The following is an 18,038-nucleotide window of genomic DNA, read 5'->3' as shown; positions in this document are numbered from 1 at the left end:
GAGCCTCACCTTTTCTTATTTCTTAGCTTCCGTAAATTATGGATGTTCAGCCACCACATAGATCATTTTGCCATTCCTGTAGATTTTAGCAATTCTTTTCTTTAAGACTGAGTCTCTAGGATATTTGAGATAGGCAATTGATCTACCAAGCGGCTTCTTCTCATCAGGCTTGGGAGTTTCATAAATTAGGTCCAATGGATTTTTTTCTGGTTTCTTTGGATAGTTTCTCTTTATCTAAAAAATCATATTGGCCTTTGGAGATTTTTTTGCTGAGGGTTGACCCCTTTCCATGTTCCCTAAGCTCATTTCATTGGCTGGAATTGGTCTCAATTGAGAGAAATGAGAGAAGGTTTTATCAGTTTCTCAATTGGACCAAAATTCTTCTTAATTTTCTCATCAAGCTTCTTCCATTTTTCTTTCAACTCCAATTCAGCTGCTGCTATCTTGATCAAATCAATATTGTCTAGCATTGGTGGCTTTGTGAAAGTAATTGTTGGAATTATTACCTTGCTGACATTAATGTTGAGTACTTTCTCCCCCTCACTAACTGACTCCCCTTGACTAAATGTAATGATAGAGACTTTCTCCCCCTTTTTGTTAGCATCAAGTTGAGCAGAGTTTGAGGTTTATGCAGCCACCAATTTTTGAAGAAGGAGTATTTGTTGAGCTTGATGGAGTTGGATTTGAGTGATAGAAGTTTCTAGGGTCTTTAGCCTAGTGTCCAAAGAATCCACCTTGCTAACGAGATCAGAGTTTTTCCTGAGTTTCCTGTTGATATCTAACATTGTTGTGTCAGGAAGAGTAGACTCCAATCTTTCAGTGATGTCCTTTTTGACTTGACTAATTTCTATCTTGATCTCAGACACATCCTGATTTTGCTTGACAGATTGGATTTTATGCAGGTGAAGAGACTCAAGTTGAGCTTGAAGAAGACTCTTGGTATTGGCATCTGTCGTAGCTTGAAGAACTGTCTGAGTCTGATGGATTATGTGGAATAGAGTTGATTTGTAGTGGTGCTCACTACAGTCTTTGCTAAATATCCATATTGGAGTGTTTGTACTTGAGATAGGACCTGCATCTCCCCCTATGTCCAACAAATCCTCTTCATTATTAGAAGCATCCCCAAATTTGCTGTAACACCCCCAGATCCGGGGTCGGGAATCCGGGTTGTCACGGTCTTTCTTTCCACAATATCACTTTACTTAATTAATAATAAATACCCTCATGCTGTGACCCCACACTAACACACACCACAACTCGTTATAGTCTCAGAGATGAAATTGAAATAAGTACAAGTCTTTGAATCCACAATTTAAAATTATTACAACCCAAAATGATTACTTGATAATTTACAGTTAATTGCCATTATCTGCCACAAGTTATAATTATACATAATTGGATTCTCAAAAGTAGATGGTCTAAACTACAATGGATCTACCTCTGCAGCTATAGCAGCTACAATATCAGCGGGAAGACGCGGGACGCTTCCCACGCGCTTGCGCTGGGTCTGCTGGAGTCTGGCCATCTCTCCTAACTGTTGTTGTGTGATGAAGACATAAAGCAAGAGTGAGCCTTACAGCTCGCAAGATAATATGTATAGTGATAACAATAATATAAGTATCTAAATGGATACTTAATAGCATCTCTATCATATGCAAGATAATTACTTGCTAGATATAAGTAAAAACAAGGAATGAAGTTACCAATACTACATCACACTTATATCATATAAAGTTACTTGAACTGCCACCGTTCAAAGTATTATAAGTTTTAAGAAAAACATCCCATAGATGAGACCACAAGTTAAGACTTGAATAGATTCAATCTTTGAAATATTATTGAATGAAAAAGTTATGAGATACTTTATTTAGTCCTGATATATATATATATCCACATATATATATATCCCGAAAACATTTCCTGGAACCTCTGTTATGTGAAGTATGAACAGAGTTCGAAACATCCAATGAATTTTGGAAAGGAAAAGAATTTTGGCATAAACCCGATATCTCGCTGATCAGGCAAAGATACCAATAAGTAACCTTTTCTACTAGTAGATGGACGAATTCCCCACTGGTCATCACCCTGGTCATAATTAAGACCTATGCTGGACTGCCACTCAGCCACTTATGCATTTGATGGACTCCCACTGAGCCACTTACACAATAATAGACCGTACCCCGGCCTGTCGCTTATGCCGACTCAATGAGAGGGGCTTACTTCCCGAACGTTGGGCAAGTAATCAATTCATTTACCAAATCTGCAACCTTGTTGCGAATATAAAATACACCACAGAGCCGGATTCCCCAGGTTTTGAGCGAGTATTTAAATCCCCTTTAAAAAGGAAGATCTTAAATATAAAAATGAGTTTTGGGATCCGCTCTGACTTTTAAAAATCATTTTGAAGACTCGAAAACACTTTAAAGAGTGTTTGGAGTAAGGCTGATTTAATGAAGTAAATCAGTCCCCAGAATATTAGAAAATATCTGAATATTATTAATTAAATAATATTCCCATAAAGAATAGTCTTTATAAAAATAATTGAAGTAGAAGTATTAAAATTTATACTTGAAACGAGTATTAAATAACCAAAGATATACTTATATGAAAGTATTATCTTTATTTGAATAATCGAAAATAAGTTTGATTATTGACATCTTATTCTTTAATAAAATAAAGAATATATTTCAGCAAATAATCGGAGTCATAGATCCTCAAATGAATATTCAAATAATATTCAATAAATAATATAAAAGAGTCATAAGCCTTCGAATGAATATTCAAATAATATTCAAATAAATAAATAAAAGAGTCATAAGCCCTCGAATAATATTCGAAATAATATTCAATAATAAAATGAAGTTTAAAGTTATCGAATAAACCTTATTCGATTAATAGTTTGGAAAACTATAACCATATATATATATAAATATATATATATATATCCATATCCATATAAAATCTACTCGGGATCCTCGACTCCCGGTTTTAGAAAATATTTTCACCTTTGGGTCCCTATACTAAGGGTATATGCAAGATACCGCTATCCTCTAGCATAGGTATTATCAACTGAACCAACAGATATATATTTCAAGAATATGAAACAGGCATGCATATATACCATATCACATGCTACAATATATCGCAAGAATTTGCTAAATAACCAACATGCATCTATCGCAAGATAATGCATATACAAGTGTATACATCACAACAACAGTTATAACGGGTAGAAAACTTGCCTGAGCGACTTGGGGGTGAGAAAGGCTCGGGACGAGTCTGATAACCTATAAACAACAAGTAAGTTGGAATTAAACCAAAATCACTTGTAAATCTATGCTTTAGCTAACTTAGACTCTAATGCTAGTTTTACGCTCACCGATTCGCTTAAGTCACTCGGGTACCCTCGACTCCACCATTTTTAATAACTTAACCTTTACGAGTTTTAAAGCGATTCCTTCGCGAATGACTTACCAACTGCCTAACGCACTTACCATAAATGTTTCACACATTAATTAACCCTTTTTGGTCTTTAACCTATGTTTCAAAGTAAGGCGAGGGAAAAAGTTTCGTCCGCGAAACGCCGTTACTTGAAACGGTCGTTTCTCCTAAACCGTAAATCGGAATCGAACGAACTACATATCAAAACGAAGCTCGTAACATGAGCTATCTAAACATGGCAGTGGTCACAATTTAGCAGGGGGTTCTCGGGTCCTAATGCTATGCACAAAAACAGTCCAAAGAAAATCGGACGTTACGACGGCTATGTTTACGCGATTTCCCATTTTTTAAACTACCCACAATCAACACAAACCATCCTCAAATCCAACACACAACAAACACCCATCCTTATCACATCATAACAACCCCAACCAATTCAATTTAACCATTCATACTTATGCTTAAACTTTACTTTAATCATTCTTAAGTTTCTTTAAATCAAAACCACAAAATTACCATTTCATTTCACTACCATTCCAAATCTCAAACTCTAATCATAACAACAACTACAATAACATCCTACTCATCAAAATCACCTTATAATATATATGAACCTAGGGTTTGAAAATGGTATACCTTCCTTGAAGTGGTGGGTTGAGCTAGGAAGCCTTAAGAAGCTTGGAGAAGCCTTATGAAAGCTTGGATCTTCAAGAAAAACAAGAAAAAGTTCAAGTTAAAAACTTGAAAACACTATTCATTGTCTTCTTCATTGATTAAATGGAGAAGCTAGAGAAAGAATTAATGGCTTAAACTCATGATATAGCCATAACTAAGCATAAAGATGGTTAGGGAATTTTCTTACCAATTAAGGATGCTTGGATCTTGATTTTGGAAATTTTTTTCTTTGAAAAAGGCAAAAGCCGAGAGCTAATATGAAGAACAATGCCTTGGCTGATTTTTTTGATTTTTGATGAAATGATTTGCTAGTTGGTTGGCTTGGTTTTGTTTTTGATTTAGCAAATTACCACCTTGCCCTTGAATTTGTGTGGTCCTTAATCAACCACACCTCCCTTCTTCCATGTCATGCTTATGTCACCCTTATGATGTCATCCTCCCTTCCTTGTCTCCTTTCTATTGGTTGGATGACATCACTCCCATTAAACCCTTTGATTAGCTTCCTAATCGTTTGCCTAATGACCGCTGATCTGTTGTACGGTTCGCTTAACTTTCGTTCTCGTTTATCGTTTGAAGGATCATACTCGGGATCTTATTACTTAGGTTCCCTTAACCTTTCTCAATACGTTATATTCCTTTTTATGATCCTCTATTATAATCCTTTAATTTAAATCCTTTTTATCCTGTTACCTTATACTCAATTCTCTCCGTATCTTGTGGATTTCCGGAAAAAACCAAAGTGTTCGGAATTGGGTTCTGACGATATTTACATACACTTATATACTTCATATAGTACTAATAAAATCCCAGAATATCCATAACAGAACCCCTACATAGTGTGGCGTGAAAAGTTTTCTCATTCAGCTAAAACACTATTCACAAGGGTTACAAAAAGTTGAAAAATTTTGGGGTTATTACAGTCTCCCCTCCTTAAAAGGATTCCGTCCCGGAATCAAACAGAAAACAATTGGGGGTACTTTTCTAGCATTGCGCTCTCTAGTTCCCAAGTCGATTCTTCCACATTATGATTCTGCCATAGTACTCTGACTAGCTTGATCACCTTGTTCCGAAGCACCTGCTCCTTCTTATCCATAATCCTTACTGGCTTCTCCACGTAAGTTAGATCTGGCTGCATATCCACCTGCTCGTACTCCACTATGTGCCTGGCATCTCGATGATACCTCCTTAGCATTGACACATGGAACACATTATGAACTTGTTGCAAATTAGGGGGTAGGGCTAGCTCGTAAGCTAACTTTCCAATCCGTCTTAATATCTCAAAAGGTCCAATGTATCTTGGGCTTAGTTTTCCTTTCTTTCTGAACCTCATTAATCCCTTCCAAGGGATACTTTCAACAGTACTAAGTCCCCTACTTCATATTCCTTGTCCTTTCGGGCTAGGTCTGCATATTTCTTCTGTCTGTCTTGGGCTGCTACAAGTCGCCCTCTGATAAGATCCACTATATCTTTGGTCCTTTGGACCACTTCGGGTCCGAGCATCTTCCGCTCTCCTACTTCATCCCAGTATAAGGGAGATCGACACCTTCTTCCGTACAAGGCCTCATAAGGCGGCATTCCGATGCTAGCATGAAAGCTATTGTTATAAGAAAACTCGATCAACGGCAGGTGATCATCCCAACTTCCTTTAAGGTCTATTGCACAGACTCTCAACATATCCTCTAGTGTCTGGATGGTCCTTTCACTCTGTCCATCCGTCTGGGGATGGTACGCGGTACTCATATTTAACTTGGTCCCCGCACATTCCTGAAAGCTCCTCCAAAATCTGGAGTTGAACCTTGGGTCTCGGTCTGAGACAATGGACGCAAAGGTTGGTGATGACTCCTATGTTGGCGTTTTCCGGATGAAAAAGGAAATTTTGTGATTTGTAGTGACGCTTCGCATAAGAAATTAGGGTGCTTCTTATACAACACAACAAGGTAATCGCGTACGCGTCAAGACAACTAAGGGAATGTAAAATTCGATATCCCCACCCATGAGCTTGGGCTCGTGGCAATAGTTTTGCCCTAAAGATTGGAGGTACTACTTGTATGGAGAGAAGTTTGAGATTTACACAAGCCATAAGTGCTCTAGTGCATTTTCACGCAGAAAGAGCTCAATATGTGCCCGAGGAGGTGGTTAGAGCTAATCAAGGATTATGATTATGAGAATTCTTTATCATCCAGGAAAGCCAAAATGGTGGTTAATGCCCTTAGTATAAAGGAGAGACTCAAGATGAAAATGTCTTTGGGAGAGTTGATAAGAGATTTTGAGAAATGGAAATAGAAGTGAAGGTAACCAGAGCCGGTACCGAAAAGCTATTCGAGATTGCAATACAGCCCGAATTATTGGAAAGATCATATTATGCCAAGAAAAAGTGATGAATGAAGGCAGAGAGCCAATAAATAGAGAAGAGATTAATACCGAGAAAGATGATAAGGAAATAATGAGGTATTCCTACAGAATTTGGGTTCCAAACGTTCAAGAGCTTAAGGACGAGATATTAGGTGAAAGCCATAGTTCGAGGAATAAGATTTAGGGCAAACCCTGAATGTGATAGTCAGGGAGGACGCCATCAGATAGAAGGAACCCATAACATAATGAAGTGGAAAATGAGGATTTAAAACATGTAGGATGACCCCGATTATGGGGAGGATGAGAAAACATTTCATACTGAGAAAACAGAGTCGAGCAAGATAGGGAGAACCAGGACGGTACTCCTTTGGGGCAATTCATGGACCTGCCTAAACAAAACTTATACTTTTATTCCCAACCACCACCTTGAGGAAACAATGTGGTAGGAAATTCTTTCATGACCTTTAAGTCGCTAAGAGTTCCAAGGAACAGGTTGACCCAATCGAGGCAAGAGCCTGGCTAAAGGAAATATATGAATCATTTGAGATTCTAATGATTGACGAATTACAAAAGACTGTTTTTGTCACTTACCCTCCTAAGAGAGAGGCCGCCCGTTAGTGAAAGGCCAAGAAAGGCACGGAGCCAGAGGTTATAATAAATTGATTAAAGTTCAGACAATTGTTTTCGGGAAAGTACTTCCCAAGGTTATGAAGGTAGTGTAAAAGCTTTAGAGCCAGAACAAAAGTGGACACGTATGATGAATTATGAATCTAAGTTGTAAAAGTGTGATGAATTATGAATCTTTTCTCTGCGGATCGATAGACCGGTATGGTCGAGGATACAGAAGTGACCGTTAGAGAAGACCCCAGTGGAGGGAAAAGGCGGAGGCCGAGGCAGGTACTTGGATGGGTATCACCGTGACAACTATCGTGGATATAAGGATACTCGCACCTATGACCGTGCTGAAAGAGATAGCTATGCAAGGGATGATGGTCGTCGTGTGGACATCCAGGGCTATGATCGCGAGAGTCCTCAAGGCCATAGACCAAATCAAGGAGAAAAGACGAAAGGATATCAAGGGCCAAACCAAGAGGTGATAGTGATACCTGGGGGAGGACAAGGGGACGCCCAAAATGCTAATCAAAAACAAGCTTCTCCAGGCGGAGATCAGGTAGTACTACCTCCGCCTCAACCCCAGGGTCCGCAACCTCAAATGCAGACTATCCCGGGCATAGGAACTTTTAATGTGGATGATCTGAAGAGGCTGCTGTTAGTCCCTTAACAATATGACAAGAATTACAGAATGGGGGTCGAATGGAATTCTTGAAACTTTTTCTTGAAATAAAAATGTTCTAACTCGAATATATCTATAAGTGTGAATTGATTAACACAATGCGGAATAGTTACTTAAATGAATCAAAACACAAGTAATTAAAAATAAGAGTCTTTAAAAACTTTCTGGTGGATTTGAATGATTCCACCAGAGATATATTTATTATATATCGAGAGAACCCTGTGTGCAAGAATGCTCACAGTTGCTTACAAATATTGAACTATTGAGAATACAAAGAAATGCTAAGAATTCTGCTTACAAATGTTTCTCTGCTTGTATCTTAGATAATTCCCTAGTTGCTACTTCTTAGTTTATATATATCACCAAGATTACAAAGTAATGAGACAGGATAATAAAACAAAAATTATCTATTCTATTACAATGCTACTTCATTACTCTATTCCAGCATCTTTGAATATCTTCATAATAGCATGGAAATGGCAATGCTTCTTTGTTCTCGAAAACCCAGTTGAATAGGCTACCACATTCCATTTGCATCCACTCGACGCATGTGACTGTGTTGTCACTGTCAACAGATATTTGAATTCTTTATCCGTCGGGTTCATGATCATCCGTCGAGTTATTGATCATCCGTCGGGTTGTTGATCATCCGTCGAATTCATTGTTTGTTCATCCGTCGTGTAGCAATCAGGCACTTGACTTCATTTCACTTATACAGAATTACAAGACAACATCTATGTATAATTAATCAACCTATCCTGCATATCTAACTGAGGTCAACATGATTCAAATACTACTACAGATTCTAAAAAATGTGTATGCAGAAATGTGCTATAGACTTATTGTTACATAAGCTACTCACTCGATGGATAATAAGTCATCATCCGTCGGGACTATATTGAGTCATCCGTCGAGACTATAAACCTTATCCGTCGAGTGCTACATAATTTCACTAAGTAAAATCTACCAAGGTGTTTTGTTCATGCAATCATCAAGTACACAACATATACACAAAAGCTACTCAATTACTTGGAAGGGAGAGTAACGACCACTGTCGAAATTCCTTCGCCAATCTCTGCGGTAGTAAGAGAGGCTCAGTTGCCTGCCGGATATCGTAACACGACTAGCGATCTCTGTTTCCATGGAAGTTCAGATCCGCTGGAATACTTGGGTCGATTTAATATAAAGATGGACGTGTATCAAGTTCCAGACTTGGCCTGATGCCGACTCTTGGCGGCATCTTTCAGGGAAAGCGTACAACAATGGTTTCAAAAGTTTGGACCGGGGGTAATCACTTCATGGGACCAAATGAAAACCTTATTCCTGAACAAGTTCTAAGCATCTGTGAGATATGCTCCGTCTGTTACTACTCTGGCCAATGTCAAACAAAGAGAGAATGAAAGCTTGACATCCTACTTTAAAAGGTTCAACGCTGAGTCTACCAGCGTAAGAGGCGCTTCGGATGATGCTTTGAAAAGTTTTTTGATAGAAGGTCTAAGGGTTGGCTCAGATTTCTGGAAACATCTATAGGGAAAAGATGCGGCTACTCTGGCAGATGTCTTTGCTTTGGAAGAGTCATTCAAGGCCATAAAACAATCTTTGGCATAGGTGTAACCGACTTTGCAATCAAACCAGAGAGGCAGAGAAAGGAAGAGGGATAAATCTCCGAGCCCTAGATATCGAAGTAGTAATCGAAGCCCGAATTTAAGTGAATGCTACATCTGTAAGGAGGGAGCGGATCCCTCCCTCGAGCTATGACAACAGGACGAGCGGATACACCCCTTTGGCTGCATCGATTGAGGTAAACAAGAATAAAAGACTTTTTAGAAAGCCCGAAGCTCTGTTGTCTTGGAAAAGTAAAGATAAGAAGAAATATTATGGATACCACGTGTCATCCGGATACAACACACATGAGTGTCGGTAGCTAAAGGATGAAATCGAGACTCTAATCAAGGAAGGATATCTTGGCGAGTGGGTAGTGAAGGAAGTAATGATTCATAAAAGTGGCGCCGACAAAGCAAAGGAAGAAGAAGGTCGCACCCCTCGGAGGCCGAACAACGAAACTCTGGAAGAAAACAAGTTTTTTAGGGATGACATCATCTGAGCAATATATGGAGGAGATCCTGGGATGGAATGCAAGAATAGAGCCCTGGAAAGATATGCCAGGGAAGCTCGGTTTAGACCATTAATTGACATCCATAGGGTGGATACTCGGCCACCCAAAGTATTCAAGGTAGAATTCATGGATATCACCTTCAGGGAGGCAGATTACAGGTGGGTACACCACCCCCACAATGATTCCTTGGTCATTTCTCTCCAAATCGGGACTAAAAATGTCTACAGAGCCTTTGTAGATAACGGAAGTTCAACAAACATCCTTTACTACAACTTTAAGAAGATGGGTTTTCCTGATCGAGATATGTCAGGGGAGGATTCTTGGGTCTACGATTTTTCTGGTGAAGGAGTTAGAGTCATGGGATCAATTCGATTGTCATGCACCCTGGGGAGAGTCCGCTGTCCGTAACAAAGATGCTCGAGTTCAAGGTCCTAAATCAGGAGTCATCCCACAATGTGATGCTGGGATGACCTTTTCTTAGGGAAATGAGGGTCGTCACTTCGATCCACCATCTTACCATCAAATTTCCAACCCCGAATGGAGTTGGCAGCATAAAGGGCTCTCAATATAATTCTCGAGAATATTATAGGCAAGCTATGAGGGGCTTTTGGAGAAAGGATGACCAAGTCGTAGATGCATCAGATGATGAACGAGAGAGAAGTATCGAACAACCAATCGAGGAAATTTGGGTCCATTACTATATTGAACAAGAAAATGAATGCTCCTCTGAATTGCCTTCGGTAACGCTATTCTTAGAAGAAGCTATCATGATTGAGATGTTGGAAGAAGAAGAGCCCCCAAATGATATAATCCAAGCAAATTTCAATGAGGAACGGCTCGAAGGGAGATTTGATTTTTTGTAGAGTCTTGGACAAGATGTATATAAGGTAAATGTCTCTCTTTCTGAGGGTGCGACCTTATCTTCAGGAATCCCGAATGAAGTTGATGCCCCTGTATGTCAGGGCGCGCCTTCTACCATCCCAAATCTGAAAGAAGTTGATGCCCCTATTAGACAGTGCGAGCCTTCATTGGGAAAAGAAGTTGATGCTCCTCTCCAATAGGATGTGCCTTCTCAAGCAAAGTGATGAGGATCATAATCAGCTCGACTTAGACCCACAGATACCAATGCCAACAGAGAAAATGGGGCCAACGGAAAAAAAATTGAAATCTCTGTCGATGAAAAGAATCCAAGTAAAGTTCTAAAAATTGGATCTCAGTTGCCTCCAAGATTGAAAGAGGGGCTTTCCATATTTCTCTTGGAAAATCTTGATGTATTTGCATGGAGCCATTCTGATATGGTGGGAATTGATCCAAAAGTGATGTGCCATCGATTGAATATCGATCTAGAGCATGCGTGGATTTTACCGATCTGAATAAAGCATGCCCGAAGGATAGTTTTCCTTTGACAAGAATTGATCAGTTGGTTGATGCAATGGTCGGACATGCTTTGCTAAGCTTCATGGACGCGTACTCCGGCTATAATTAAATTCCTATGTATGAACCTGATCAGGAGCACACCTCCTTCATCACTGACAGAGGTCTCTACTGTTACATCGGGATGCCTTTCAGTCTAATCAATGCCGGAGCAACTTACCAAAGGTTGGTGAATAAGATGTTTAAAAAGCAGATCCGGAAGACAATGGAGGTATATGTGGATGATATGCTGGTGAAATATAAGCAAGCAGAGGATCATATAGCGGATTTTACAGAGATGTTCCATATTCTGAGAAAATATAGGATGAAGTTGAATCCTCAAAAATGCGTATTTGGTGTTGAGTCAGGGAAATTCCTGGGATTCATGGTAAATCACCGAGGAATCAAAGCAAATCCCACAAAAATCAGAGCTCTGCTGGATATGAAATCTTCCACCAGCGTTAAGCAAGTGCAGAGTCTGACGAGAAGAATTGCGGCATTAAATCGATTTATATCAAAATCTTCAGATAGATGTAAGGAGTTCTTCAAGGTAATTAAGGGCATGGGAAAAGATTTTGTATGGACCTCGGACTGTGAGGAAGTTTTTCGAAGAATCAAAGAATAGTTGGGAAATCCCCCTATGTTGGCAAAGCCCGAAGATGGGGAGACGTTGATTCTTTACTTGGCAGTCTCAGAATATTCCATTAGCGCGGCGTTAGTAAAAGAGGAAGAGGGTCGCTAGTCACCAGTATATTACGTGAATAAGAGATTGCTGGATGCGGAAACTAGATACACTAGCATGGAAAAGTTTGTATATGCCCTTATCCTTGCGGCATGAAAACTAAGGCCGTACTTTTAGGCTTATCGGATAAAGGTCCACACCGCTTATCCTCTCAGACACATTTTATATAAGCCAAAATCATCAGGGAGGATGCTAAAGTGGGCAGTAGAGTTGGGACAATTCGATCTGGAATATTGTGCTTGCACATCAATCAAGAGGCAGACATTGGCCGATTTCATACTTGAGTTCGATTCTAAGGTAGATGATAAGGCCATAGTGTTGGCAGAACTTTCATCACAGGGAAATGCCCCTGTCGAGGTGAGAGAAGAGTTCCCACACCCTTGGTGTAATAACCCCAAAAATTTTGGACTTTTTGTAACCCTTATGAATAGTGATTTTGCTGATTATGCTGAATAAGAAAACTTTTCATGCCACACTTTGTAGAGGTTCTTTTATTGTTATTCTGAGATCTTATTAGTACTCTATATGGTATATAAGTGTATGTAAAGATCGTTAGAATCCAAATTCGAACACTTTGATTTTTTCCCGAAAATTCACCAGATACCGAAAGAATTGAGTATAAGGTAACATGATTAAAAGGATTTTAATTCAAGGATTATAAGAGAGGATCATAAAAGGAATATAAAATATTGAGAAAGGTTTAGGGGAACCCAAGTAATAAGATCCCGGGTATGATCCCTCAAATGATAAACGAGAACGAAAGTTAAGCGAACCGTATAACAGATCAGCGGTCATTAGCCATGTAATTAGGAGCTAATAAAAGAGGTTAGTGATGATGATGTCATCACACCAACAAGAAGAGGACAAGTGTGGAAAGATGACATAAGCATGACCAGAAAGGGAAGGAAGTGTTGGTTGATTATAAACCACACAAAATTTACCATGGTTTAAAGGTTAATTAATCAAACCAAAGCAAAACAACCATGCAAAACAATTCATAACACAAAACACAAAATTGACTTCCATTATTCAAGAAGAAGCTCTCGACTTCATCTCCTTTTCAAAGAAAGAAAAACTCAAATGCAAGTTCCAAGCCTTGTTAATTAGTGAGGTAATTATCTAAGGTTCCTTGTACATAGATATAGATATCCTATAAGTCTAAGCTTCAAATTCCTTCACAATCTCTTCCTATAATTCATGGAAGAAGAGAGTGAATAGTGTTTTTCAAGAACTTGAAATTTTGATCTTGTGTTTTTGTTTAGATAAAGCTTTAGTAAGGATTTTCCAAGGTTGTTTCTAGCTCATTAGTTACTCCTACTCACAAGGAAGGTATAATCTATTAACCTAGCATAATTATTGAATGTTAAGAGCTTGTTATGAGTAGTATAGTTCATGAGAGGCATGATTATTGTGTATTTAGAGATTGGTTGGTTTTGTGATGTTTTTGGAGTTGTAAATCTTGATTAGTAGTTAATGAACTTAAGTAAGCTCTTAGTTCATGATTGAGAAGTAGTATAAATTGGAAATCTTGAGATGTTGGGGCTGTTGTAGTAGTGTATGGATGGATTTTGGTTGTAGTAATGATTGTGGATTGATTGAGGATTGATTTGGAGTAGTATAAAATTTGGTAATCGCGTAAACATAGCCGTCAAAATTCCCGATTTACTTTAGGCTTAACATCAGGACCCGTGAACTCACTGTTAGGTTTTGACCATTGCCATTATTAGATAGTTCATGTTACGAGCTTCGTTTTGATATGTGGTCGCTTGAATCCGATGTACGGTTTAGGAGAAACGACCATTTTAAGTAACGACGTTTCACGACCGAACCATTACCCCTCGCCTTACTTTGAAACCTTGGTTAAGGCCCTTAAATGACTAATTGGATTATGAAACAAATATGTAAAGTGGGTTAGACAGTTGGTAGGGTACTCACGAAAGAATCGCCTTAAAACTCTTAATGGTTAATTTATTAAAAATTGTTGAGCAAAGCGTACTCGAGCGACTTAAGTGAATCGTTAAGCGCAAAAGCGAACGTTACGGTCTAATTGGTTAAAGTATAGATTCATAAGAGCCTTTGGTTTAATTCCAACTTATATGTTGTTTATAGGTTACCAGACTCGTCCCAAGCCTTTTATCACCCCCAGTCGCTCAGGCAAGTTTTCTACCCGTTATACTGTTGTTGTGATGTATACATGTATATGCATTATCTTGTGATAGATGCATGATGGTTAATTAGCAAATCTTGCAATATATTGGAGCATGCTGATATGGTTTATATGCATGTCTGTTTCGTAATCTTGATATCTATCTGTTGATTCCAATGCTTATAATTGCATAATTGCATAATACATATGCTAAAGTAATATAAGTAGTTGAGTATACCCTTAGTATAGGGGACCCAAAGGTGAACATTTTCTAAAACCGGGAGTCGATGTTCCCGAGTATATTATATATATTTATATATATATATAGTTTTCAAAACTATTAATCGAATAAGGTTTATTCGATAACTTTATTTTGATTAATGAATATTACTTTGAATATTCATTCGAGGTCTTATGACTCGGTTTATTTTATTTAAGGAATATTATTTTGAATATTCATTCGAGGACTTATGACTCCGCTTATTTACTAAATAATATTCTTTATTTTATTAAAGAATAATGTTTTGATAATCAAACTTATTTTCGAGTATTCAAATAAAGATCGTACTTTCGTATATGTATATCTTTGGTTATTTAATATTCATTTCAAGTATGAGTTTTAAAACTTCTACTTCAATTATTTTTATAAAGATTATTCTTTATGGGAATATTATTTAAATAATAATATTCAGATATTTTCTAATATATTGGGACTGATTTATTTTATTAAATCAGCATTACTCCAAACATTCTTAAAAATATTTTCGAGTCTTCAAAATGATTTTAAAAGTTAGGGCGGATCCCAAAACTCATTTTATATTTAAAATCCTCCATTCAAAGGGGATTTAAATACTCGCTCAAAACCTGAGGGATCCGGCTCTGTGGTGTATTTTATATTCGCAACAAGGTTGTTGTTTTGATAAATGAATTGATTACTTACCCAACGTTCGGGAAGTAAGTCCATCTAATTGAGTCGGCATAAGCGACAGACCGGGGTACGGTCTATCAAAGTGTAAGTGACTGGGTGGCAGCCCATCAACGCGTAAGAGGCCGGATGGCGGTCCAGCACAAGGTCCTAATGAGGCCAGGGTGATGACCGGTGGGGGATTCATCCATCTACTAGTAGAAAAGGTTACTTATTGGTATCTTTTCCTGATCAGCAAGATATCGGGTGTATGCCAAAATTCTTTTCTTTCCAAAATGCATTGGATATTACAAACTCTATTCATACTTTACATGACAGAGGTTTCTAGGAAATGTATAAGAGATATATATGTGGATATATATATTGGGACTAAATAAAGTATCTCGTAACTTCATTTCATTCAATAATATTTCAAAGATTGAATCTATTCAAGTCTTAACTTGTGGTCAGGGATGAACTTTCGAAAACTTATTATACTTTGAATAGTGGTAGTTCAAGTAGTTTTCAAAAATGGTATAAGTATAGTGAAGTAATTGGTAACTTCATCTTCCTTTAAGCTTATATCCAGTAAGTAATTACCTTACACTTGATAAAAGAATTCTAGTAAGTTATCCAGTTAGATACTTGCATTATTGTTTACACTATATATTATCTTGCGAGCTGTAATGCTCACTCTTGCTTCATTTCTTCATCACACAACAACAGTTAGGAAAGATGGCCAAACTCAAGCAGACCCAGCGCAAGCTCGTGGGAAGCGTCCCGCGTCTTCCCGTTGATATCGTAGCTGCTATAGCTGCAGAGGTAGATCTATTTGTAGATCAGGCATTCTACTTTTGGGAATCAATTATGTATAATTATAAATTATGGCAGATAATGGCAATTAACTGTAAACTTATCAAGTAATCATTTTGGGTTGTAATAACCTTTAAATTGTGGATTCAAGGACTTGTACTTATTTCAATTTCATCTCTGAGACTATAACGTGTTGTGGTGTGTGTTAGTGTGGAGTCACAGTGTAACACCCCCAGATCCGGGGTCGGGAATCCGGGTTGTCACGGTCTTTCTTTCCACAATATCACTTTACTTAATTAATAATAAATACCCTCATGCTGTGACCCCACACTAACACACACCACAACTCGTTATAGTCTCAGAGATGAAATTGAAATAAGTACAAGTCTTTGAATCCACAATTTAAAATTATTACAACCCAAAATGATTACTTGATAATTTACAGTTAATTGCCATTATCTGCCACAAGTTATAATTATACATAATTGGATTCTCAAAAGTAGATGGTCTAAACTACAATGGATCTACCTCTGCAGCTATAGCAGCTACAATATCAGCGGGAAGACGCGGGACGCTTCCCACGCGCTTGCGCTGGGTCTGCTGGAGTCTGGCCATCTCTCCTAACTGTTGTTGTGTGATGAAGAAATAACGCAAGAGTGAGCCTTACAGCTCGCAAGATAATATGTATAGTGATAACAATAATATAAGTATCTAAATGGATACTTACTAGAATCTCTATCATATGCAAGATAATTACTTGCTACATATAAGTAAAAACAAGGAATGAAGTTACCAATACTACATCACACTTATATCATATAAAGTTACTTGAACTGCCACCGTTCAAAGTATTATAAGTTTTAAGAAAGACATCCCATAGATGAGACCACAAGTTAAGACTTGAATAGATTCAATCTTTGAAATATTATTGAATGAAAAAAGTTATGAGATACTTTATTTAGTCCCGATATATATATATATCCACATATATATATATATCCCGAAAACATTTCCTGGAACCTCTGTTATGTGAAGTATGAACAGAGTTCGAAACATCCAATGAATTTTGGAAAGGAAAAGAATTTTGGCATAAACCCGATATCTCGCTGATCAGGCAAAGATACCAATAAGTAACCTTTTCTACTAGCAGATGGACGAATTCCCCACTGGTCATCACCCTGGTCATAATTAAGACCTATGCTGGACTGCCACTCAGCCACCTATGCATTTGATGGACTCCCACTGAGCCACTTACACAATAATAGACCGTACCTCGGCCTGTCGCTTATGTCGACTCAATGAGAGGGGCTTACTTCCCGAACGTTGGGCAAGTAATCAATTCATTTACCAAATCTGCAACCTTGTTGCGAATATAAAATACACCACAGAGCCGGATTTCCCAGGTTTTGAGCGGGTATTTAAATCCCCTTTAAAAAGGAAGATCTTAAATATAAAAATGAGTTTTGGGATCCGCTCTGACTTTTAAAAATCATTTTGAAGACTCGAAAACACTTTAAAGAGTGTTTGGAGTAAGGCTGATTTAATGAAGTAAATCAGTCCCCAGAATATTAGAAAATATCTGAATATTATTAATTAAATAATATTCCCATAAAGAATAGTCTTTATAAAAATAATTGAAGTAGAAGTATTAACTTATACTTGAAACGAGTATTAAATAACCAAAGATATACTTATATGAAAGTATTATCTTTATTTGAATAATCGAAAATAAGTTTGATTATTAACACCTTATTCTTTAATAAAATAAAGAATATATTTCAGCAAATAATCGGAGTCATAGATCCTCAAATGAATGTTCAAATAATATTCATTAAATAATATAAACTGAGTCATAAGCCCTCGAATGAATATTCAAATAATATTCAATAAATAATATAAAAGAGTCATAAGCCATCGAATGAATATTCAAATAATATTCAATAAATAATATAAAAGAGTCATAAGCCATCGAATGAATATTCAAATAATATTCAATAAATAATATAAACGAGTCATAAGCCCTCGAATGAATATTCAAATAATATTCAATAAATAATATAAACGAGTCATAAGCCCTCGAATGAATATTCAAATAATATTCATTAATTAAAATAAAGTTATCGAATAAACCTTATTCGATTA

At 37.5% G+C, this 18,038-nt stretch overlaps 1 protein-coding gene across 1 annotated transcript in view; it reads left to right on the top strand.

Annotated features, from left to right (window-relative positions):
• Positions 1-11,517: 11,517 nt before the first annotated feature.
• LOC141665262 (uncharacterized) overlaps positions 11,518-18,038 on the top strand; it is a 43,880-nt gene continuing 37,359 nt past the window's right edge. Inside the window, exons 1-2 of the mRNA XM_074471243.1 lie at positions 11,518-11,841; positions 12,151-12,390. Of these exons, the coding sequence (XP_074327344.1) occupies positions 11,518-11,841; positions 12,151-12,390 (564 nt within the window). The remainder of the gene's footprint in view (positions 11,842-12,150; positions 12,391-18,038) is intronic.

The sequence above is a fragment of the Apium graveolens genome, chromosome 6 (assembly GCF_009905375.1).
Source record: "Apium graveolens cultivar Ventura chromosome 6, ASM990537v1, whole genome shotgun sequence".
In the NCBI taxonomy this organism is placed as follows: Eukaryota; Viridiplantae; Streptophyta; class Magnoliopsida; order Apiales; family Apiaceae; genus Apium; species Apium graveolens.
This window is presented reverse-complemented; position numbering and strand designations above follow the sequence as displayed.